Consider the following 24,144-nt stretch of genomic DNA (forward strand, 5'->3'; position numbering starts at 1 on the left):
GTGTGTAATTATAGTGTAAGGATGCTGCTGCTGCTGGGTGCACTGTCATCCAGACTCCCTCTGAAGATAATGGGCTGGGTGGAGGGGTGTTTAGGAAGGGGCTGGGGCTGCAGGATCACACGGAGCCTAAGTGAGTTACACTCACCATGTTCTGCAATGAATGTGGGAGTGAGTGACGGAACGAATACAAAAGAGTTCTGTGTTGGAGAACAGGGGAAAATGTGCAGGGTATGTAATACAATTGGCCAAATGATATGTTACATATGTTCTGCTTCTTAAAACTAGAGGGGGTGTTTTCATTTTGAGCATTGCTTATATCCCCATGATGATATTTGCATACACGGTGTGTTTTATTTTTATTTTTTATTTGATCATCGTACATCATACACCATAAAACAGATCAGACGATGATATCCCCCATGCTACCAGGGCCGAGTGTGTATCCTTTTGGAAATGATATGACTATTTACATGTATGATGATAGTTACAAGTCGTTGTCTTTTTCATCATCATCTTCCACAGCCACCTGATTCTGGAGCCTTCCTCCTATTAGAGAACCCAACAGGGAGTCCTGTCCTCTGTCCTCCTGTTAGAGAACCCAACAGGAAGTCCTGTCCTCTGTTCTCCTGTTAGAGAACCCAACAGGAAGTCCTGTCCTCTGTTCTCCTCCAGGTAGAGAACCCAACAGGAAGTCTTGTCCTCTGTTCTCCTCCAGGTAGAGAACCCAACAGGAAGTCCTGTCCTCTGTTCTCCTCCTGGTAGAGAACCCAACAGGAAGTCCTGTCCTCTGTTCTCCTCCAGGTAGAGAACCCAACAGGTAGTCCTGTCCTCTGTTCTCCTCCAGGTAGAGAACCCAACAGGAAGTCCTGTCCTCTGTTCTCCTCCAGGTAGAGAACCCAACAGGTAGTCCTGTCCTCTGTTCTCCTCCAGGTAGAGAACCCAACAGGAAGTCCTGTCCTCTGTTCTCCTCCAGGTAGAGAACCCAACAGGAAGTCCTGTCCTCTGTTCTCCTCCAGGTAGAGAACCCAACAGGTAGTCCTGTCCTCTGTTCTCCTGTTAGAGAACCCAACAGGAAGTCCTGTCCTCTGTTCTCCTGTTAGAGAACCCAACAGGTAGTCCTGTTCTCTGTCCTCCTGGTAGAGAACCCAACAGGAAGTCCTGTCCTCTGTTCTCCTGGTAGAGAACCCAACATGTAGTCCTGTCCTCTGTTCTCCTGGTAGAGAACCCAACAGGTAGTCCTGTCCTCTGTTCTCCTGGTAGAGAACCCAACAGGAAGTCCTGTCCTCTGTTCTCCTCCTGGTAGAGAACCCAACAGGAAGTCCTGTCCTCTGGAGCCAAGATGGCCGCCGAAACACCCCTGAGGACAGAGCAGGAGGAGCTGCAGAGGAGAGGCAACCAAGTGACAGATGAGGTGAGATATTTTTGTTTCACATTAAAAGTCCCCAAAATAGGCCTTTCTGTTTCCATTTTTAAGACCAGCAAGGAATATTTCCTTGCACATAATGTCTCTGTTCATCTCCCTTTTGATGAAGTTTAAATAAGCTAATCAAATTTAGTGTTTAGTATTTTGAGTCTGTTTATGGTTGTGTTATTTTAGTTTTGTCAGTCTTTGTAAGCTGTTTTGATGTTTAGGGATTTTAACATCTAGTCCTATTAAGAATCCTCAATTGTCATTTTTATAGAGGGTAAATGTACCTTTTAACGTTTTATAAATGTGCTGTTCACAATTGTATGCTCTTGAAAAATCTAATAAACAAAGTAAAAAAAACAACAACCAAAAACTGTGCTTTATAGGAAGCATACATAAAAACAATCATACCAGAGATGTTCAAAAGGTTACCTGCGGTAAACAGTGGTCCCCTGAGTGAAGGTTACTACAGGTGACAGCCTCCCAGACAGTCCCACTAGCTCAGAATAGGCCCAGGCTGTTTCTGTACTGCACAAACAATCACTTGGCACACAAACCGCTGAAAGGAATCTTGTTTGTTCTGTGTGTCCCTTGTTGTGTTTTTATTGTGTATTTATTGGTGTCGTATGTATTGGCTGGTGCGATCAAATTTCCTCTTTGGTGATTAGTAAAGTACTATCTGACTATTATCTTATCTTATCTAAATGTCTGCCCCTTATTGTATGGCTTCTTTGTCAGTTCATTAGATTTACATCAGGACAGGGTAAGAGTCACACAAATCAACTTCTAACAATTCAACTTCTAGCAAGCCCCTACAACTCTTGCCTAGTCTACTGTACAATATAGTGAAATTACTAGATGCATTGTAGCATATCAGAGGGCAACTAATAATTGAGCTACACATAAATTGCTTATAATTATCCCGTCATCTCAGATCAAGTGCAAAGGGATAAAATAAGAACTTTATTGTCCAATTGTTTTTAATCAAATAAATGTTTTTCTTTGTCATAATGGCATACACAAGCAGACAGACAAAACCAGGGGTTGATCTAGGATTCAAAGGGTGTCTCTCCAGTGCAGTTAAAGCAGGGAAGAGAAAACAACATGAAGAGATGTGGAGAAAGAGATTGAGACGGTTTGGTTGGTGTATTTCACTGTGTCATTTGAACATTTCCTTTCCATTTACTTTGGGGGGGGGGGGTTTGATATGAGCTAGCTAAGTGAAGATAACAAATTGTCCTGTAAATGAAGTCATTTTCTAATCAAGTGCTCCTCTCACTCTCTCCCCTGACTCCATGTCTGCCAGTCCCTGGAGAGCACCCGGCGCATGATGCAGCTGGTAGAGGAGGTAAGGCGGTAAGGGAGGCCATGACACTGAAATGAACATCATCATTACAATTCCACTAACAACATCTCTTCATAATGCTTTTTTTTCTGTCAACCGATTGGCCTTTCGAGATCGTTAATTTCAGTGGAAATGTAATTAGGCTATCAGAGCATAACATAATCAGAGCCAACATAATTCTACTTCCTGTTGATTTCATGTTGACCTGGCGCTGAACCTCTTCTACATTACGAAGAAAAACATTCCAGGCAAAACATACTCCATTGTTGTGATCTCTGATTAGCCGAGACAGAGTCACCCCAACAGAGTAGAGTGTGAATTTAGGCTTAACAAAGTCAAACAACAGCAGGGGCTTTATAACACACATCCTGTAGGATGAATGATGGTGTAAATGACATACAGTATGTGACACGTTCTAGTTTTTTGGTCCGCATGTCAGCATTTAATGTTTGGACTTTTCTTTTGAAAAATGGGAATACATTTCCGTGTTGTTGAAAATCAATGACACGTCGCTAGTCAACGAACACAGCTTGTGTGAATCAGAAAACAATGCATTAACAATCTAAATAATCATCATCTCAACTCGTTCAATGCTGAGGGTGAATAGTCACCGAAATTGTCAACACTCTGGAGTAGCCAAAAGTATTGTTGATTGTGTGTGTGAATACCACCTAAAACACTTTCCACTCTAGGTGGTGAGTGTTCTGGAAATCTTTGGCTGTTAGTGAAGCAGGGCATTCCTTACACAATGAAGCTTATCTTAAACAATGAATTTGTATGGCCTCAACTCAATTAATGTGTGAAATAGAATGTTGAGATGCAATTGTGTAATGCAGCTGATTGTGACTCTAATATATATTATATATAGTATATATAATACATAATATACATATATATAATGTCATTTCTGATCTCAACAGAGCAAAGATGCTGGGATACGTGCGCTGGTCATGCTCGACGAACAAGGAGGTAAATAACTGATGAGACTATTTGATGACGTTGATAAGACTATTACCGTTTAATGGCAGTTTGTTTTGTGATGCGTGGACACAGACAGCATCAATGTCAATGGCACAACGTCCTCTTAAAGGGGCAATCTGGAATTCAAATAACAACAAAGTGGTCACCCCGACACTTCTTTGGCTAAACAGCTGATGGATGGGGAGGGAGAAATGTAACCCCTCTCAAACTCATAAATGGAGCTATCGATGCTACGACTGACTATCCATGAGATCAAAATGATTGAAGCTATACAGTGTTCATGTACAATTATATTGTTATTGTTTATAAACAATTGAGTAAAACAAGCTTATATTTTGCATTCTGATGAGGTAAGAGTTGAACTAAGCTAATGAGGCATTTAGAAGTTATGTTCTTCAAGAGTCAACAGCTATATATCATTCATTTACGTCATTTAGTCAAGAAATTGATGTACCAATCCCAGATTTCCCCTTTAGGAAGGGCCAAACTATTGTCATCTGGAACTACCATCAAGTGATGCGTTGGATTCCATCCAGATGAGTGTACAATGACTCAGAGAGTCCTTTGGAGCGTCCCAAAAGTCTTCTCTTCCTGGTATCTTCCCTCCTAACCTCCTTCTCAAAACCCATTGGAGGAGAGGAGCTTTTTGAGAAGGAGGCGAGGAGAGAGGATGTGAGGAATAGAGGGAAAACTATTTTTGACCCAATGATATTTTCCTTTTTTGACCCAACGATATTTCATCAATGTCATATTGGCCTTTTGAGACAATGTGTTTGTGTTCTTTTCTCAGTATCACTGACCCAGTAATTATTGGTAAATCACCATAAACGTGATAGATCGTCATGTTTCCAACCGCAACTAAATATTTTGCAGTGACTAGATATGTGTAGGAATGGATGTGTTTCCATTCAGGAAACAGTGACTAGTGTAGGCGACTAGAAACAAATACAAAATGTATTTTATGTATATAATGCAGTATATGTTTTTATGTTCAATTATGTGCGTGGATGCAAGCGTGTGCATTTTCTATAGTACATGGCTGTGTGTTTCCTCCTGTGCTCCTTGCTGCCCCCTATGGGCAGAACAACTGGACCGCATCGACGAGGGGTTAGAGAAAGACAACAAGGATATGAGAGAGACTGAGAAAAACCTCACTGATACGGCCATAAGTGCCGTGGCCTTGGCTCTGGCATGGGCTCAAGTACGTCTTCCATTGCTCAGAGGACATCTGAGATCTGAACTGTCCGTATGTCCGTCAGTCAAGCAGTCCCTCAGGCAGTTTGTCCAGCCTGCAGGCCTGTTCTGAGACGCTGCTCTCTGCTCCTGCTCTGATGGTTTTTGAGGTCCGCTGGGAGACTGTGTGTGTAGAGGTGTGTAGCAGAGGTACAGACAGTGTTTCTCTGACTTTCTCTGACAGACTTTCTCGTCTCCCATGTCCCTCTGCCTGGTTTTGGTGGAGTGTCTGTATGTGTAGATTATGGTGGAGTATCTGTATGTGTAGATTATGGTGGAGTGTCTGTATGGTTGAGTGTCTGTATGTGTAGATTATGGTGGAGTGTCTGTATGTGTAGATTATGGTGGAGTGTCTGTATGTGTAGGTTATGGTTGAGTGTCTGTATGTGTAGATTATGGTGGAGTGTGGGATGGCTGTTGAGGAACGTTTATACAGATGAGACATGTTTCAACTCACCCTGATGTCCTCCCTGTATCCCCACCGCCAAAAGTCAAATGTTCACAAATGGTACAGCACACCTTCTACCCACACAATACTTGATGTTGTCTCTGGACTTCACTGCGTGACTCATGATTAACCGTTTGTGACACGTTCTAGTGTTTTGGTCTGCATGTCGGCATACGATTTAATGTTCTGACTTTTCTTTTGGAAAATGGGAATACATTTTCTGCGTTGTTGAGCCTGCTAACAATGTAAAGCAGTGTTATAGTTAACTAGGTAGCAGTGGGGATTACTCACCGAATCCATTGCGTTGCAGTGTTTTGGCTTGACTGGAGAGTTTGTGTTGTGATTCTCAACAGCGTTGAAATGTATTTCCGTGTTCAAAATAAAAGTTGTTTCGCTTTCAGTTGTGTTCTCAGTTTGGGGGATGTGACGTATAATGTTTGGGTGAATGCGCTTGTAGCTTTTTTGTCAACCGCGCGGCTTTTGGTGAGAGCTTTTTTTTCTTTCTTCTTCATTTCTCCTCTACCCTTCTCTTCTACGCTCCTGCCTCCCATCCCATTTCCTGTTGTCCAGAGCAACTGGAGCGGATTGAGGAGGGCCTGGACCAAATCAACTCTGACATGAAGGAAGCAGAGAAGAACCTGACTGACCTGGGCAAATGCTGCGGCCTGTGCTCCTGTGATAAGTAGGTGTCGGCGGGGCGGCGGGTTGAGGGTTCCTTCCTCCTTCCTCCAGTAACGTGCGTGTGTGTGTGCGCCAGTTAGTCCGATTCCCAACTCTGACTCCTGCAAGCTTGCCCCTTTGTTTCCTTATGGCTTCACGAGGCAGCGTCCCAATCGCCTGAAGTGACGTCTCCTCGGAGAGGTGGAGGCAATAGGGTGGATTATTATTGGAGATCTGCTCTCACTTTTCCAACTCCTTGAAATGAGGAGTCACAGAGAGGGAGTCAATTTCAGCTTTTGAGATGCACCCATGAGTTTTGATTGAAGCTCTTTTTTTTGTCTCCAATAAGTTGTTGTACGTACATCTTTCATGTGTGTGTGTGTGTGTGTGTCTGTGTGTGATATGGTCTGTCCCTGTCCCTGTCCTTGGCCAGGCTAAAGGACTTTGAAGAGAGCGGGGCGTATAAGAAGGTGTGTGTGTGTGTGTGTGTCCCTGGCTAGGCTGAAGGACTTTGAAGAGAGCGGGGCGTATAAGAAGGTGTGGGGGAACAACCAGGACGGAGTGGTGTCAGCCCAGCCCTCCTCACGCGTCCTGGACGAGAGAGAGCAGATGATCATGAGTGGCGGCTACATACGCAAGTAACTATGACATGGAAAGCATAATCATACTCAAGGCAAGGCAAATGTATTCATATATAGAACATATTCATACAATCGAATGCAAACTCATAGTGCTTAACATAAAAACATGCATTAAAATAACAAAAAGTTAAAATAAAAATAGGTCGTCATCAGCCGAACAAAAGAAGTGCAGTACAATGACAATTTAAAAGGTTCAAGTTTAAAATCTATAAATAAGTCAGTTAAAAACCTAGCCTAAACTGAAGACTGTTATGTTCTGTTCGGCTTCAGCTTATTTTTAAAAAATTATAAAAATGGGGCTGACCTAATTGTTGTGATAGCAGTTTTTAGTGAGTGAAAGCTGCCTCTCCACTGTTGGTGCTCACTCTTGGAACAGTTACCACATATCTACTGTGAGTAGATCCACATGCAGCTTATGACTTATATTTATATTAACCGTTATTTATCCAGGTAAGTATCATTTAGATAAAATCAGCAACACAGGGGAATAATGTTGCAGACAATTTAGCGACAGACATACATGACAAACACATGACAGACATAGACAAAATTAATGTACACTTCAATTAGTACATACCTTACACACTCAAACATACATACAATCTATATACATACAGTGTTGTCTGAAGGTTTGTGAACCCTACATGGATGGTAATTTTTTTTGTATAAAAAATAATTAAAATGATCTTTATCTAAACCCCAATTCGTAATAAAAACATTCCAAATAAAGGATAAAAACAAGCAAATATTACATATTTTCATTGTTTATTTAACACAAGTGGTTTATTTAACAAAAACTCTGATTTCTCTGTGAACCTCTTCAGTCAATAGCTTGTGGCACCTCCATTAGCAGTCATCACTTGGAGTAAACATCTTATATAGCCACTAATCAGTCTCTGACATCTTTTTTGAGATATTTTTGCCCACTCCTCCTTACAGAAGTGAGCCAAATGAGTAAGCTTTGAGGGGTGTCTGGCATGAACTGCCCGCTTCAGGTCCTCCCACAGTATCTCAATTGGATTTAGGGCAGAATTTGACTTGACCAATCCAAAACACAAATCTTCTTTATAATGAGCCATTCTTTGGTAGATATGTTTTTGGCTTTGGGCCGTTGTCTTGTTGAAAGACCCATTTTCAGCCCAGCTTTAGCTCCTTGACTGGTGGCTTGAAAATTCATGGTTAACCTTAATGACGTGGAGTCGGCCAGGTCCAGAGGAGGAAAAGCAGCCCCAGATCATGACATTTCCACCACCACCATGCTTGACTGTTGGGATAAGGTTCTTTTGGTGGGAGGCAGTGTTGGGTTTTTGCCAAACATAGTGGATTTGATTGTGACCAAAAAGGTCAATTTTGTCAACATCTGTCCAGAGAATGGACTTCGAGAAACCTTCAGGCATGTCCAGATGGTCTCAGGCAAAGTTAAAAAGGGCATTTTATTTATTTTATTTTTTTACAGCAGAGGCTTCTTCCTAGCAACCCTCCCACGAATGCCATTTTGATTCAGTGTTCTTCTTATTGTTGAAGCATGCACAGTTACGGTACCTGAGATGCAGCAAGGGAGGTCTGCGAATCTCTAAATATTATGTTTGGGTTGGTTTTTATCTGATTTGTTGTTTTTCTTGTGGCTCTTGGGGATCTTTTGGAAAGATATCTACTTCTAGGCCAAGTTGCTATCATGTTAAATGCTCTCCCTTTGTCAACGATTTGCCTTTCAGTGGACTAATGGAGTTCAAATCTTAATTCCGCAGACTGATGTCCTCTGAGATCTCCTTTCCTCTCTGCAAGGTGTGTTTTGCATTCACCTGTATGGATAATGCAAAACTGACCAGGTTTCTTATCTCTATTTATCAGAGTCCCACCCGAACTCTTTCCTAAAGATCTCTCCTTCAACTGGTTCATTTTGTACCCAATTATTTACCCACCTGATTCTACTTACCTACTTGATTTAACCAATGCAACTTAGGGTTCACTTATTCTTGCACCTGCACTAATTTCTTTATGATTTAGTTGTTCTTCTCTTCATGATTACCTCTAAACCAACATATGGAATTGGTAAATATAAACCTGTTATGTTGGATAAAAAAACGAATCTATAATTGCATATGGGGAACATACTTTCAATCAGCACTGTACGTACAGTACCAGTCATTCAATTCAATGGGAAACTTTTGACTGGTACTGTACATACAGCAGATCAAGGCACTCCGCCCTCTGAGCCAACCATGGTAGACTATGGCCAGGTGACTCACAGATGGTAGACTATGGTCAGGTGACTCAGATGGTAGACTATGGCCAGGTGACTCAGATGGTAGACTATGGCCAGGTGACTCAGATGGTAGACTATGGCCAGGTGACTCAGATGGTAGACTATGGCCAGGTGACTCACAGGTGGTAGACTATGGCCAGGTGACTCAGATGGTAGACTATGGCCAGGTGACTCAGAAGGTAGACTATGGCCAGGTGAATCACAGGTGGTAGACTATGGCCAGGTGACTCAGATGGTAGACTATGGCCAGGTGACTCAGATGGTAGACTATGGCCAGGTGACTCAGATGGTAGACTATGGCCAGGTGACTCACAGGTGGTAGACTATGGCCAGGTGAGTCACAGATGGTAGACTATGGCCAGGTGACTCAGATGGTAGACTATGGCCAGGTGAATCACAGGTGGTAGACTATGGCCAGGTGAGTCACAGATGGTAGACTATGGCCAGGTGACTCAGATGGTAGACTATGGCCAGGTGAATCACAGGTGGTAGACTATGGCCAGGTGACTCACAGGTGGTAGACTATGGCCAGGTGAGTCACAGATGGTAGACTATGGCCAGGTGACTCAGATGGTAGACTATGGCCAGGTGAATCACAGGTGGTAGACTATGGCCAGGTGACTCACAGGTGGTAGACTATGGCCAGGTGACTCACAGATGGTAGACTATGGCCAGGTGACTCAGATGGTAGACTATGGCCAGGTGACTTAGATGGTAGACTATGGCCAGGTGACTCACAGGTGGTAGACTATGGCCAGGTGACTCAGATGGTAGACTATGGCTAGGTGACTCACAGGTGGTAGACTATGGCCAGGTGACTCAGATGGTAGACTATGGCCAGGTGACTCACAGGTGGTAGACTATGGCCAGGTGACTCAGATGGTAGACTATGGCCAGGTGAATCACAGGTGGTAGACTATGGCCAGGTGAATCAAATGGTAGACTATGGCCAGGTGACTCAGATGGTAGACTATGGCCAGGTGAATCACAGGTGGTAGACTATGGCCAGGTGAGTCACAGATGGTAGACTATGGCCAGGTGACTCAGATGGTAGACTATGGCCAGGTGACTCACAGGTGGTAGACTATGGCCAGGTGACTCACAGATGGTAGACTATGGCCAGGTGAATCAGATGGTAGACTATGGCCAGGTGACTCAGATGGTAGACTATGGCCAGGTGACTCAGATGGTAGACTATGGCCAGGTGACTCAGGTGGTAGACTATGGCCAGGTGACTCAGGTGGTAGACTATGGCCAGGTGACTCACAGATGCACCCTCACCAACACTGCAAAATATTTTCAATTTGCCTAACTTCTGTCACAAAACATATTTGAAACTCTCCAACCTGAGCTTGTTTAAAGCGGTGTAAGGAAGGATTGTGTACATAACAGAGGCGGTGTGAGGTGGGGTATATTTGCTCTTCTCTACAATAGATTGCCAAGTATTATTATCAGTCACCTGTCCAAACAGAGGACATTGTCTAAACACTAGTAACGCTGGAGGTAGCTAGGAAGGTGGGGAGACACACACACAGCTTGGGGAAGTCAACATCAATGTACAGGTCTGCAAATGCTGTTCTTTGTAGGTATATCTGTGTGACAAAGGTGGCTGTACTCTAGTACATTAAAATGAAGATGAATGAAGATGTTTTAGTCCTTAATTAATATGTTTTAGACCTTACATTTTAAGATCGCATCGTCTGTTCTCTTGTCTGTCTGTGTATGTGTGTGTGCTTGTCTATCTGCCTACCTACCTGCCTGTCTGTCTGTCTTTCAGGGTGACCAACGATGCTCGGGAGGGTGAGATGGAGGAGAACCTGGGACATGTGGGCAGCATCTTAGGCAACCTGAAGAGCATGGCACTGGACATGGGCAATGAGATCGACACGCAGAATGTTCAGATCGACCGCACTCAGGGCAAGGTCAGTCACATGGCACCAGACCTGTGTTTTTAAATCATTTCAAATACTTTGGAGTGTTTGCTTGAGTTTGCTTTGAGTCCCATATAAGCGTATTTGCACTTTTGGGACTGTTTCATAGGTTCAATGGCACCAAGCAGACATAATCAAGCACAGATGAGTATTTGAAATGATTTCAAATACTGTATGAACTCAGGTCTGTATAATGGCACTGGTATGGCACCCACTGTCCCTATAGCAGAGCTGACTAAAACAATAGGTGACCACCAACTATGTCTTGAATAATCAACATCTATTTTATAGGGGTGTAAATCACCAGCTTCATCACGATACGATATTATATCGATTTGTTTGTATGACGATACAATGTTTGACGATATCACAATGTCAGTCACGATACGATTTCGATTCGATTCAAGATCGATATGACGATATGATCGATATGACGCGATATCATATGCCAATCTAACACAATTATCCACTCACAAAAACAACTAGAATATTATTTGACCTTTTTATTTGTGAGCTCTTCCAGGTATCCAGCATTTAAATCATATTGTATTATACAGTATTCTTCTGTTACAAAAAGAAAAATAGACCCATTCACTAGTCTCACAAACCTACAGTATATTTGTGCAATAATAATAAATAATAATAAAATAATAATAAATAATAAGTGCAAATGCAGTACAGTGCAGTACATCTTATATACATTCTTCTTAACCAAAATAAGTTAAGTATATCCTCCAGTGTTATATAATAAGTATATCCTCCAGTGTTCTTCTTTGGGAGGTTTTTCTTCAAAAAAACTAACTGATCAACATGTTCAGGACAAACACTACGCTCTGAACGCAGGTCAGGATAATTTTTAATATAGGGCCATCCATCACACTTCCTCTAGGAAGCACTGATCTGATATGATGTGTTGATTGGTGAAAGGTAAGGCTATGCTTGGACAGTCATGTTAGATCACTGATTACGGGAGTAATGATTTACCTGTAGATTTTATCAATAGGAATTTTGTTCAGGTTTATCCAATGAAATTGGACAAGCAAACCGGAGTAAAGTAAGTAAGGTCCAACCTGCAGCCTTTGCCCATTCATAAGACAGATGCTTTGTTACAGACCAGAGCATTGACCAATCACAGTCGGCTAGACTAGAGCATTGACCAATCACAGTCGGCCGTGGGCGGGCTTGGCAGTCGCAGCTAAAACCGCTTCGCTGTTCTCCGCCGCAGTCACAAAATGCAGAACACACAGTGTGCAGCGCTCTTTGACTTTGTAATTTGCCGCTGCTAGTCGCGCGCTGCACGGAAATGGTGACAGTCACGCAGAATGTGCCATTTCAAAATAAAGGTGTATCTTTAAGATGACGATATAGATCGATATTTTTACATTGCATCGATGTAATCAGATCGTTAGTCAATGAATCGATGCATCGATGTGAATCGATGTATCGTTACACCCCTACTATTTTACATTCTTTGTGTTTGCTTCGCAGGCCATTCTCAATGTGACACGCATCGATGCAGCCAATCAGAAAGCCAACAATCTGATGAAAAGATGAAGAGGTCTTCTGGTCTGCTCTTGATTGGATCTTTTGTCTCCTTCGCAATTCCTGTGCAGCCATCCATCCCAACACTATTCTAAAAGGCCAAATGATCTTGTATGGCAGGTGATCATTCACACAAGGATGACACAATTCTATATAAACATTTATAATATAAACTAGTCAATTTTTTTTGTGGAAGTATGCAACATTGTATCCTTTTTTAAACGTGCACCATCCTGTATTTGGAATGTAAGCAGGGCACACTGCTGCCACCTGTTGGCTAGACATTATACTGTCCCTCTTCTTAACCCATCCTCCCTTCCTAGGACGCATAATAGAGCTCCAGTCACATTGGGTTGCTATTATTGCTAATATCAGCCATACTTAAAGATTAGTTTGCTAATGGAGAGGGAGTCAACATTTTTCAAGATTTTAAAATGCACTTCATAGCTTTGTTTTTATATTCATCGAACCCTACTTGTTAGTTATTATTAGTAGACACGAGTGGATCATACAAGATCATCTAACCTGCCTGTCCACTCTTCTTGTACTCTCCTCTTAAGGGCTCTGCACACAGCGTGCGATTTCTGTTGCGCGTCAACGTTCCATTTTGAAGTTTGAATGGAAGTCTATGAGAACATCGCATTTACCCACACACGGCCCCGATTTTAATCGCACGGCGAAAATTCGATTCCATTCATTTTGAATGGGAAAAGCACAAATTTGACAGTGCGACAAAACTCGCACGACGTGTGCTTTGTCCCATTCAAAATGAATGGAATCGAATGTTCGCCGTGCGATTAAAATCGGGGCCGTGTGTGGGTAAATGCGATGTTCTCATAGACTTCCATTCAAACTTCAAAATGGAACGTTGACGCCAACAGAAATCGCACGCTGTGTGCAGAGCCCTTTAGAATCAAAGTGCATTGGGCCAATATCAGTGATTTCAAGTGATTTATTTTATAACATTATGGAGAAATTAATATGATTGTGTTTATTTGGTCACTGTAATATAGGTGGATGTGATTTGTCAAATATTTTTTTAGCTTGTTCCCTTTGCAAGATGTGTGTTAATGTACGTAATCGTTTTTTTAATTATATTTAACTATGCCTATCCCTTTCCATGATTTCATGTTGGGTGGTTAAATCCTTATGTTTACATTTTAATCAGCCTCGATTTGTAGGCTACTGATACATTATTAAACAGTATGCCACTCAATGCATGATTATTGATGTTTAAATCGGTTTTCAAAAAAGAAACATTGTGTCAAAAGAACAGGTTGTGGTTAGTGAGAGGCAGGCTACTTATGTGTTTGCTCATCTTAACCGGCTGAAGAGTGTTTGCAGCGTGTCATCTCTTTCGGTGTAGTAACCGAATCGCGTACAACTCCTATAATAGCTAGGCAAATGCGTCATATGTGGCCCTTAACTGTTAGTATATGGCCATTATAACTGGCCTAATAAGTTAACCATGTTATTTATGTCGCATCAGTGTCACGGCAGGGTTATTAAAACGTATCTACAATACGTATGTTGGAACAACGGTTGTGGGAGTGATTGATGGCCCGTGACTTGGCCAGTTCGTATTCTGCTACGACTTCGTAGATGTTTGAGTCTGCGCAACTCAGGATCTCCTCCTCGGCTACGCGAAGTTTCTCAATCTGCAAGAGGAGAAAAAACATTCAACTCACTGGTAATTCCGCCCATATTATCGAATTGACCAAATACCCAACAACATTTCAGTATTATGGTCGTTAACTGTACTTTATAAAGGTGCTTGCTACCAAGCTAGCTAGCTAACTCTAGATGTAGTTATTTATATAAAAGAAAACATCGGCAAAGAAACCTGCAGCCACCTAGCATAGCTAGCTACTGACAACACGAGCGTTGTTTCTGCGCCTTTTCAACATGGTAGCCAGCACGCTATTTTAGAACGTATTGCTCAACGGAAAGCTCGTTAATCAGCTAAATCATCCGTTTATTTCGTGTTGAAGGAGATGCATGGTCCAGTTCATATTGGAGAAGGAGGCAGCAGGCTCACCGCCGGGGCGCAGAGATGGCGTTGGCTGTTCAGTGAGGATCAGAGCCAAGCGTCGGCAGGCAGGCAGGGTCAACAAAGGACCCGGGGGGTATTCCATCAACATGGCTAAAGGAAAATCCAGGCTTATTCTGATAAATCTCGCGAGACACACAAAAAAAAGTCCAGGTTTATTTGATAATGCTCGCAATAAGCCTGGATTTTTCTTTAGTAACGTTGATGGTATACCACTCAGGAAGCATGTTCTCATTGGCTTTGCGTGACAGCCCCAACAAACCTTTAATTCAAAGACAAATGACAAATGTAATTCCCATTTAGACAGTTATATTTTTGGGCCAATAGCCACCCCTAGACAGCCATTGACGATGATGCTCAGTGTGTTTTAGATATGAAACCAAAACAAATAGACAGAAATGTGTTCTACAGTGTATTGTTACAAACTAGGGCCACTAACAATACAGCAAATGTTTTTCTACATGCAAATAGTACTAGATTGCTATTGCTTTGGTTATGCTGTACTACAGTTAGATTTGTATTTAGTATTTGGAAGTCATATTTATCATTAGCATGGGTATCTCTGACAATGGTCTACATCTACTAAGGCTACTAAGTGTTGGAATATTTATCTCCCTGGATTTGTATTCTGTTTCGTCCCACGGTCAGATAAATGAATCCGTTTTTATCTTCCTGTGTTCTGAATGTTCTGCTCCAGAGTCACGTCTCAGGCTGGCAGAGCTGAGGTGCCCCAGGGTGAGGCAGGTGCCCCAGGGTGAGGCGGCTGGCTGGCTGGGGGACGCCCAGAGGAGAGGCCCGGTCATGTCTCGTTTTAACCACTACAGGGGCGGTGTTAACATGCAGGTGAGGAAGAAGAAGGCGCGTTTCTCCAGTAGTGAAGTCCACCTGCTGCTGAATGAAGTGAAGAAAAACAGAAGTCTCCTTGTCAGTAAGTAGGCTGCCCCTGCTCTCTGTAACGACGCATGCGCTGACTAGCCTCTTCCACTAGTTTGAGACTCGTCGCGTCACATCTCTATAAAGCTATTCGGTTGTTAAGTCTGACGTCAAACGTGACGTTTAGCCATTTCCGGGTCCAAATCAGAAATTCCCCGCACCAGAGTACCAGTGTACTACAGCGGTAGAATGACAGTTCAATCGTTTTTTTAGACTGGGATCACTTCATACAACAAGGGACACAGCACTTTCCCGTTTTCCACATATTGTCAGGGTCTTTGAGCCTCGGAAAAGCGCTATATAAATATAATTAATTATTATTATTACTGAGGCATTTCGAAGAGAGCGCCTCAGCCAACTTTGGACCCGGAAACGCGTCACGACTTAACAACCGAATTGGCTTTATACAACAATCTTGATTCATCAGAGTGCACGTAATGGGACCCAAATTCTGCTTGAATTTGATTATTAATTTGATTGTTGTTTACATTCTCCTTGTCATGTGTAGAATGTTATTCTGAACTATGATCTGAGCATTATCCACACAAAACTTGTTACCTATGAAATGTTCATCCTGATTTTGCATCCGATCGTCATCATCAGTCTCATGTGACGAGCAGTTTAGTTTGGGTGTGTTTTTTTGGGGGGCGGAAATGAGTCGTATAAGACATTCATTCAGCCGAAGAGGATAACTCTCTAAGGAAGCGCTTTAGTTGTTTTAGTGTTCGCTGTGCGCTCTGACTCGAGTGACTCTGCCTTGCTTCTTCTTGCAGGGTTCCCACGGGTCCTTGAAATCCTGTAAAGTTTGTGAATTTGAGAAAAAGGTCTTAAAAGTTTTGGAAAATAGACATGGGTCATTGAAAGTGCTTGAATTCCCCCCTCTCTATCTCTCTCTCTCTCTCTCTCTCTCTCTCTCTAAACAAAATATCTATATTAAAAAATGTTTTACTTAGCTCGTCAACTAGTAAATAAGTCTCTGTATTGCTTAACATTACACATATTTCACAATATATTGTTTTTCTGTGTTGTGGTAGAGAAGGCATGAGACCATCTAGTGTTCACACATTCAAGCCTCTCTTTTTAATTGTTGTCAGTGAGCGGATAGTTCCTATTATATAAAATCTCATCTAGATCTGTCTCAAACTATGCCGTGTTGGGTCCTTGAATTTGAAGGAATTGAGTCTTGAAAGTCCTTGAAAGGTGCTTGAATTTGATGTTTCACAAGGTGTGGGAACCCTGGCTTTAGTCGTTTTAGTGTTCGCCGCACGCTCCAACTCCAGTGACTCTGCGTGGCTTCTTCTTGTTTGTGCTCTCTCTCCGCCCCCCCGCAGACAAGTTCAGGACCCGGGGCTCCTCGTCGGACGTCAAGAAGGCCAAGTGGGCCAGCATCACGGCGCTCATCAACAGGACCGGCGAGAGCCAGCGCAAGGTTGCCGACGTCTCCAAGAAGTGGGCCGACCTGAAGTGCGACGCCAAGCGCCGCATGGCGGCCATGAGGGGACCCGACGGCCTCCGCATCGCCCAGAACCTGTCGCCCGTGGAGAAGATGGTGCACGACATCCTCCGGATGCCCGTGAGCGACGCCGCCGTGGCCCGGGAGCTCTACAGGAGGGACGGAGACGACTCACCGCTCCCGGAGGCTTGGGACGGCGTGGTCCCGGACCTCCGTCGCAGGGCGGGTCCCCCCCTGCGCCCCTCCGCCGCCCCCCCTCTCACAGCGCCGGGCGGGCGCTCTCAGACCTTGTACGCTTGTGAGTGGCCCGGTCATGTCTTTGTTGTTTGAGGAGATATTCAGTCACGTGTTTCTACGTTTCTAGTTTCCCTGTTCAGCTTTGACGCGAGGAATCCCAGAGGATCACGGTCACTTTGCAACGCCTCGTGTACTCGACGCACACACACACTCACACACCACACACTACACACACACACACACGCACACTCTATTCACAGACAACGCGGACAGGTGTGGTGGAGTGTTCCTGATGGTGGTCTCTTGTCTCTGCAGGGGGTCCACCTCAGTCCTCTCAGGACTTTGAATTTGAGATGCCGATCGACGAAGGTGAAGCGCCGGTTTCCAATAATAATAATAGTAATAATAATGATAATATTAATAACTTAAATGTATATAGCGCCTTTCACAAACCCAAGGTTGCTTAATAATAACAATAACATTTGTGTAGTATGTATGTATTTTCTATGTATGCATGTAATGGCACCTAAATGTGTGTGTGTGTGTGTGTCTAGACGAGAGTCTGGAGTTTGAAGAGGAACTGGCAGCCGAGCCCCGCAGGGGTTCCTTCCGGCCCCCTACGTTTCCCCCGGACCCTCCCGTCCACCAGGACACACACACGCCGCGGGCCGAGCCTCGCCGCACACACGCCAGGACCTCCTCCTCTGCCGCTGTCCTGTCTTCTTCCTCCTTCGCTACAACCTTTTTCTCCTCCTCCTCCTCCTCCCGCCCCACGGCTCCCTCCCTGTCCACCACCACCGGGCGCTCTCTCTTCACCTCCTCCACCAGGCCCCCTCTCATCTCCTTCTCCTCCACCAGACCCCCTCTCATCTCCGCCTCCTCCACCAGGCCCCCTCTCTCCCCCTCCTCCTCCACCAGGCCCCCTCTCATCTCCTCCTCCTCCTCCACCAGGCCCCCTCTCATCTCCTCCTCCTCCTACCCCACCAAGCGGGGGAGGCCCCCTCTCCCCGCCCCCTCCTCCTCCTCCTCCTCCTCCTCCTCCACCCCCACACAGGCCACGGTCCCGGGGGGTGGCGGTGACGGAGAAGCCCAGGAGGACGTCCAGGGACCCGGGGAGCGGTTGGCCCACAGCGCCCGTCTGGGTGTGCAACAGCAGGCGGCCTCCCGGGCCCTGCTGGGGTCGGTGTCGCGCTCCCTGGGGGTCCTGGCTGGGGCCATGCGCCGGGCGGCCGACGCGCAGCGGGAGTTCGCCCGGGCGTCCCTGGGCCTGCAGCGGGACACGGTGGGTGCGCTGAGGGACTTCTCCTCCTCCGCCCTGGCGCTGCTCAGGGACCGCGGACCCAATGGCTGTCCTTAACGGTAGTGGTGGTCTAGTGGATAGTGAGTTGGACTTGTGATCGGAAGGTTGTGAGTTCAAATCCCGCCTGAAACCACAACACTACTAGTGTGCCCTTGAGTAAGGCACTTAGCCCTCAGTTACTCCAGGGGGAATGTCCCTGTAATTCGTAATTGTAAGTCGCTTTGGATAAAAGCGTCTGCTAAATGGCAAATTTATTCAATTAAAATGATTATTAACGCCCTCTCTGACTGACACTACCACACACACTACCACACACACACACACACACACACACACAACCAGACACACACACACACACAACCACAGACACACACACACACACACAACCACAGCCACACACACACACACACAACCACACACACACACACATACACAACCACACACACATACACAACCACACACACACACACACACACACACACGCACACACACAACCCCCCCCCCCCACACACACACACACACACACAACCACACACTACCTGTAAAGTATGCCATTTGCCAGGACTGAGATCATAAAGTTCTAAATACTGTTTGCTGTTACCTTGAAAGTGAGCCAGGAGTCTGCTGCTACTGTACACTACTATAGAGATAACGGCACCAAAAAGCAGGGAACTAAAAGACGGTGAGAAGTCTATAGCAACTGGAGATTCACACAACCTGGGTTGTGTCTGTGTATTCCTTGTACAGATGACGGGTGTGTTTGTGTGTGTTCCTCGTACAGATGACGGGTGTGTCTGTGTGTGTTCCTTGTACAGATGACGGGTGTGTCTGTGTGTGTTCCTTGTACAGATGACGGTGCTCCCTGAGCAATATCTGTGATATGTAGCAGTATAGATTCAAAGAGTTTTACGAATGAACGAGACACGAGTTGTACGGATATGTGTGTGTACCACTCACTCTGCTTGACGGTCACTCTGAGACAGTTCAACCAACGACCCTAGTTGTTGATTATGCAGAACATGTACTTTATTTTTTATTTATTTTTATATCAAGCTGAATCTATGTCGAGTGTTCTATTTTTGTTTCGAATAAGTTCTCAGATTTTTCAGGAATTCAGTGATTCAGGAAAGTATTTGTCCTAGTAGAAAACCTTTTCAAACTTGAATTAACATTAATTGTTTTGTTTTTTTGTTCTACGGAATAGTTAAAAACGTATGACACTGGTTCTACTGTAAAATGACCCTTGTTTTCCTACAACCAAATTCTGGTAATAAAAGAACTATTTTGAAAGAAGTTATTCTTCAAACAATTAATGAGTTTGTTTTGTGTAGTAGACTGACTTGAGTGAATGAATGGGGGATCTCTCACCAGTAGTTCTGTGGCCACCACATCAAGCTTCAGCTTTAAGCCTCAGGTAATGACCACAGTGAAACACGATCCCGGGCCTGAATAAATGATGGGATGCCCAGCTCATCATACAAGGTGCTGGTGCTGTTTGCCCTCTGAAGGACAGAAAACAGGACGCATCCCGCTCAAAGGCCAAAGATAACACAACGCGTTCTGTCAACACTCTTTTATTCCTTTTTCTTTTACCATCCTACTGGAACCATCTATCTGGTCATGAATCCCGAATAGTAAGTACAAATGAGTGACGATGTGTTGTTGTTTGTGTCGTTGTGGAAGCCTCTGTGCGGTGTCGTGTTAACACTGTCTTTTTGGGCAACATTTTAGCTTCACCACCACTTTGGTTGAGGGAGACTGAAATGCTGTCTAGATTTCACAGTCCGTTTGCCAAATTCTAAGCCAATGGCTGCCAACTTTTGTGTTGTTTTTGGTTTTTGAAAAAGCCTGAAAACCCAGTTGCCCTAGATGTTTACTGTCGATAAGGACGCTCCAACAGAACAGATAGAATACCTCTCAAACTTTGAGAGGAGGCCTAGCAGAGAGACACTGTGTGTATGTGAGTGTGTTCATGCATTTGTGTGTCTTATGAGACTTGCTTGATATAGAACAAAGTGCTGATGTCTTCCCCAGTGACTACTTGTTCAAGCTGCTTCTGATAGGAGACTCTGGGGTGGGCAAGTCATGTCTGCTCCTGCGGTTTGCGGTAGGAATCCTACTTGACTTCTACACAGCACACACACACACACACACACCACAGCAACGACTAGAGTCAGCACCATTGTGAAGACCATGTTCAGAAGAGCAACAAATGAACGTCAGAAACACAGTCAAGCCACCCATATCATTTAGAAAAGGGATTCAAGCTTTATCATTGCACAGAGTACAACGAAATTATATTTATGCTCTATGCAAGGGGTCAGAGCCATTGAAGGCGACCCTGGAGCAATTTAGGGGTTCAATGTCTCGCTCAGGGACACTTAAACACGTGGCCAGCCGGGATTCGAACCGCTGCGAGCTGCCGACCTTGCGATCATTAGACGCTAGCTCTACCGGTTGAGCCACTGCCACCCACTTAGGGAGTTATTATAATAATAATAATAATAATAATAACAACCTTTATTTGTATAGCACTTTTCCTGCAAACGTTGCAGCTCAAAGTGCTATTTATCATTATATAATCATCATTTAAGTTATTTAAAAAGCAATTATAGAAGATGGTAACACAATGATAAGATTGTTAACACAATGTTGTTTGATGATAACAAACACATACTCAAATGTAGACAATCTTCACTGTCGTTCTATCATCGTACCATCATGTACTCCTATGTGAGGGGCACACTTCAATGGGAAACCTAAACATGGAAACGTGTCCGTATGTCTTCACTTCTCAGGACGACACGTACACAGAGAGCTACATCAGCACCATCGGGGTCGACTTTAAGATCAGGACCATCGAAATGGAGGGGAAGACAGTCAAACTACAGATAGTAAGTGCATGTTGTTTTCGAGACAAACACAACGAACCGTTTCTCTGTATTTTAGCTCTGTTTGGTGCTATGGGTGGTTGGCGTGGTAACAAAGGCCTGTTCATGATCTGTTCTGGTGTTGTCGATCACACTCTCAGTGGGACACGGCGGGGCAGGAGAGGTTCCGCACCATTACATCCAGTTACTACAGAGGGGCGCACGGCATCATCATTGTGTATGACGTCACTGATCAGGTAGAACTCTGTTTGGTCTGCCGATGGTTTTCGTTTTTGTTTTTTTCAAGAAATCGTGACGTTAGAATTATAAGGTTCTATCTAAATGTTGTTCAAAATTGAGTTTTTTACATAATCTGATCCATTAGGTGTTTATTAATGCCTGTGTGCTGTTATTTTTAAAATGTTGAAATTTTTGAGTTAGTAATTCATAAAACACAAAGGTTCCATCTCACAAAACATAATGGAATGTAAAAACTTTGACGCTCAATATCTCTGAACAACCCTAAACGGAGATAGAACCTTATAATTTTAAGCTCACGAAATGTCGAACATTGCGGCCCTGTCCAGAAACATACCCCAGCCCTTTCCCAGCCTAGACACTAGGGGGGGGACTTCAATGCTACAGGGCACACACCCCAACCATGTGTTGACTCCAATATTTTCCTGTCACATTGTCCTTCCTAGCACAGTCTCTGTAACTTATGGGGGTGGGGGGAGGGGGGCATAACCGGCTCAGCTCAGCTCACCTCAGCTTGGCTTTGTAACGTGATTAGGGTATTACTTGGCATTCATACAGGGGTGTCACTGCCCTCTTATAGGTTTTTTGACTGGCTAGATTCTACTGCTATAGGCTATGATTGGACAGTTCCTACTGCTATAAGCTTTGATTGGACAGTTCCTACTGCTATAGGCTATGATTGGACAGTTCCTACTGCTATAGGCTATGATTGGACAGTTCCTACTGCTATAGGCTATGATTGGACAGTTCCTACTGCTATAGGCTATGTTTGGACAGTCCCTACTGCTATAGGCTATGATTGGACAGTTCCTACTGCTATAAGCTTTGATTGGACAGTTCCTACTGCTATAGGCTTTGATTGGACAGTTCCTACTATAAGCTTTGATTGGACAGTTCCTACTGCTATAAGCTTTGATTGGACAGTTCCTACTGCTATAGGCTTTGATTGGCTATCTAACGTACTTCCTAGTCCATCAGAGTAATCATTCTACTGTTGTTTTACCAGGAATCCTTCAGCAACGTCAAACAGTGGTTACAGGAGATCGAACGCTACGCGTGTGAAAATGTCTCCAAGCTGCTTGTGGGAAACAAGTGTGACCTCATCCCCAAAAAGGTAGTGGACTTCTCTACTGGTCAGGTAAGTGGCTTAACGGGTCCCCTGTCATTTGTCACCAATGCAGATTCAACACAGATTCATTCTGCACAAATGATGATGTCTATCATAGACACTGGACAATGATATATTCACTTGCTAATGATGATGTGCTATAAATGTGAAATTAATGTGTAATAAGTAGCCTGATGTTTTTGGTTTTTTGTTGGTATGAATGACTTAGGAGTTTGCAACATCACTACAAATCCCCTTCCTGGAGACAAGTGCAAAGAACGCTGATAACGTAGAGAAGGCTTTTTTAACCATGGCCTCTGAGATCCAGAAGCGTCTAGGGAGTGATGGCGTCCAGAATGAAGCTGCTAAAGTGGCCTCCAAGATCAACAGCGCCCCCCTGTGGCCAGGGGGGGAGAAGGCCAGAGTGGAGGAGGCAAACTCTTGTTGCTAATGTTGCCATATATGACACCAACCGCAGCATGTGGGGATCAGTGAGACATAATCTATTCAATCATACTGGGTTTGGACAGTATTCTCATTTACGTTTTTGTTTTGTTTCAAGTTGTTTGTTATGAATGGATGCTTAAATGCACTAAACCATAATTCACACTACAGAGCCCATCTGAGCTGAGCCTAGCTGAGATGTACTGGGCTGGCCTGGTTACGCATCATATAGTTGCTGAAACAGTCCTGAAAAGGACAATGTGAAAGGAAAATATCAGAGCCAGCAATTTATAGTTGGGGATGGCCCTGTAGAATACAGCTCCTAATTATAGTATCTGAAGGGGAAAACATTTGATTATGACCAAAAAAAACCAGTTAGTTTGTAAATGTATGGTTTGATGCTTTAAACTCTAATAAATATTAATAATGGGTGACATTCTAACCCTAAAAGCATTTCACCATTGGCAGTCAGAGAGGTTTTCTGTGTTTTTTTAGTTTGTTGATTAATGACAACAATAAATGATTGTGGCTTAGTTTGTGTTCATTTATGTTATGTATACTGTTGTTGATGTATAATGAGAAAGATTTGATGCACCGCTGAACTACTCTATGAACAACAATTATCTTAAGAACATGACAGACAACGTGGGAAAAAACAGGCGCACAAAGTTGCATGTGTCATAGGCAAGGGTCATTATCTACAGTCTCACATGAGGTACAGGATACACATGAGCCAAATCAAGACCAAATGGATTACAGTCATCATTCATAAAGCAAGGAGAGGGTAATGGCGGTACAGGAATAGTGGCTTTGTTGTGTTTATCCTGCAAGTGATATGTAACGTAACGTAACGTTACCTACGTTGGTTTGACATACTGTACTTTGGGGCATTGCCATCAGTCATGATGGACTATTTCGCAACGCATTCGAAGGTCAACGCAATCTTCTTCCTGATTGGTGTAAATACTCGAGGTACCGCCCTAGTTTGGGCCACGAGGCCTCTCGCGGTTTGTCATTGCTTCTTAAGACTGTCCTT

At 43.9% G+C, this 24,144-nt stretch overlaps 3 protein-coding genes and 1 long non-coding RNA gene across 4 annotated transcripts; all 4 read left to right on the forward strand.

Moving 5' to 3' along the window:
• Positions 1-1,339: 1,339 nt before the first annotated feature.
• LOC308157316 (synaptosomal-associated protein 25) lies at positions 1,340-12,467 on the forward strand (the record flags this gene model as incomplete). The annotated part of the gene is made up of 7 exons (XM_080530854.1): positions 1,340-1,411; positions 2,715-2,756; positions 3,674-3,722; positions 5,986-6,097; positions 6,576-6,713; positions 10,760-10,904; positions 12,402-12,467. The coding sequence occupies 7 exons, from the start codon at positions 1,340-1,342 to the stop codon at positions 12,465-12,467; spliced, it is 624 nt and encodes a 207-aa protein (XP_080386980.1).
• Positions 12,468-14,125: 1,658 nt separating this feature from the next.
• Positions 14,126-17,015, forward strand: LOC308158022 (nuclear apoptosis-inducing factor 1-like; the record flags this gene model as incomplete). The annotated part of the gene is made up of 4 exons (XM_080531614.1): positions 14,126-14,145; positions 15,203-15,433; positions 16,770-16,902; positions 16,985-17,015. Exons 2-4 carry the CDS (start codon positions 15,307-15,309, stop codon positions 17,013-17,015), a joined length of 291 nt encoding a protein of 96 aa, XP_080387740.1. The 5' UTR covers positions 14,126-14,145; positions 15,203-15,306.
• A 120-nt stretch (positions 17,016-17,135) lies between these two features.
• On the forward strand, positions 17,136-17,825 carry LOC308157508. Its single transcript, XR_013937451.1, has 3 exons — positions 17,136-17,189; positions 17,444-17,497; positions 17,683-17,825. It is a non-coding gene; the product is annotated as an uncharacterized lncRNA (long non-coding RNA).
• A 2,223-nt stretch (positions 17,826-20,048) lies between these two features.
• LOC308158496 (ras-related protein ORAB-1) lies at positions 20,049-23,115 on the forward strand (the record flags this gene model as incomplete). The annotated part of the gene is made up of 6 exons (XM_080532131.1): positions 20,049-20,062; positions 20,463-20,535; positions 21,227-21,322; positions 21,460-21,555; positions 22,563-22,694; positions 22,894-23,115. The coding sequence occupies 6 exons, from the start codon at positions 20,049-20,051 to the stop codon at positions 23,113-23,115; spliced, it is 633 nt and encodes a 210-aa protein (XP_080388257.1).
• Between the last annotated feature and the right edge of the window lie 1,029 nt (positions 23,116-24,144).

This window comes from Nansenia antarctica (genome assembly GCF_963989245.1).
Source record: "Nansenia antarctica genome assembly, chromosome: 5".
NCBI classification, from domain to species: domain Eukaryota; kingdom Metazoa; phylum Chordata; class Actinopteri; order Argentiniformes; family Microstomatidae; genus Nansenia; species Nansenia antarctica.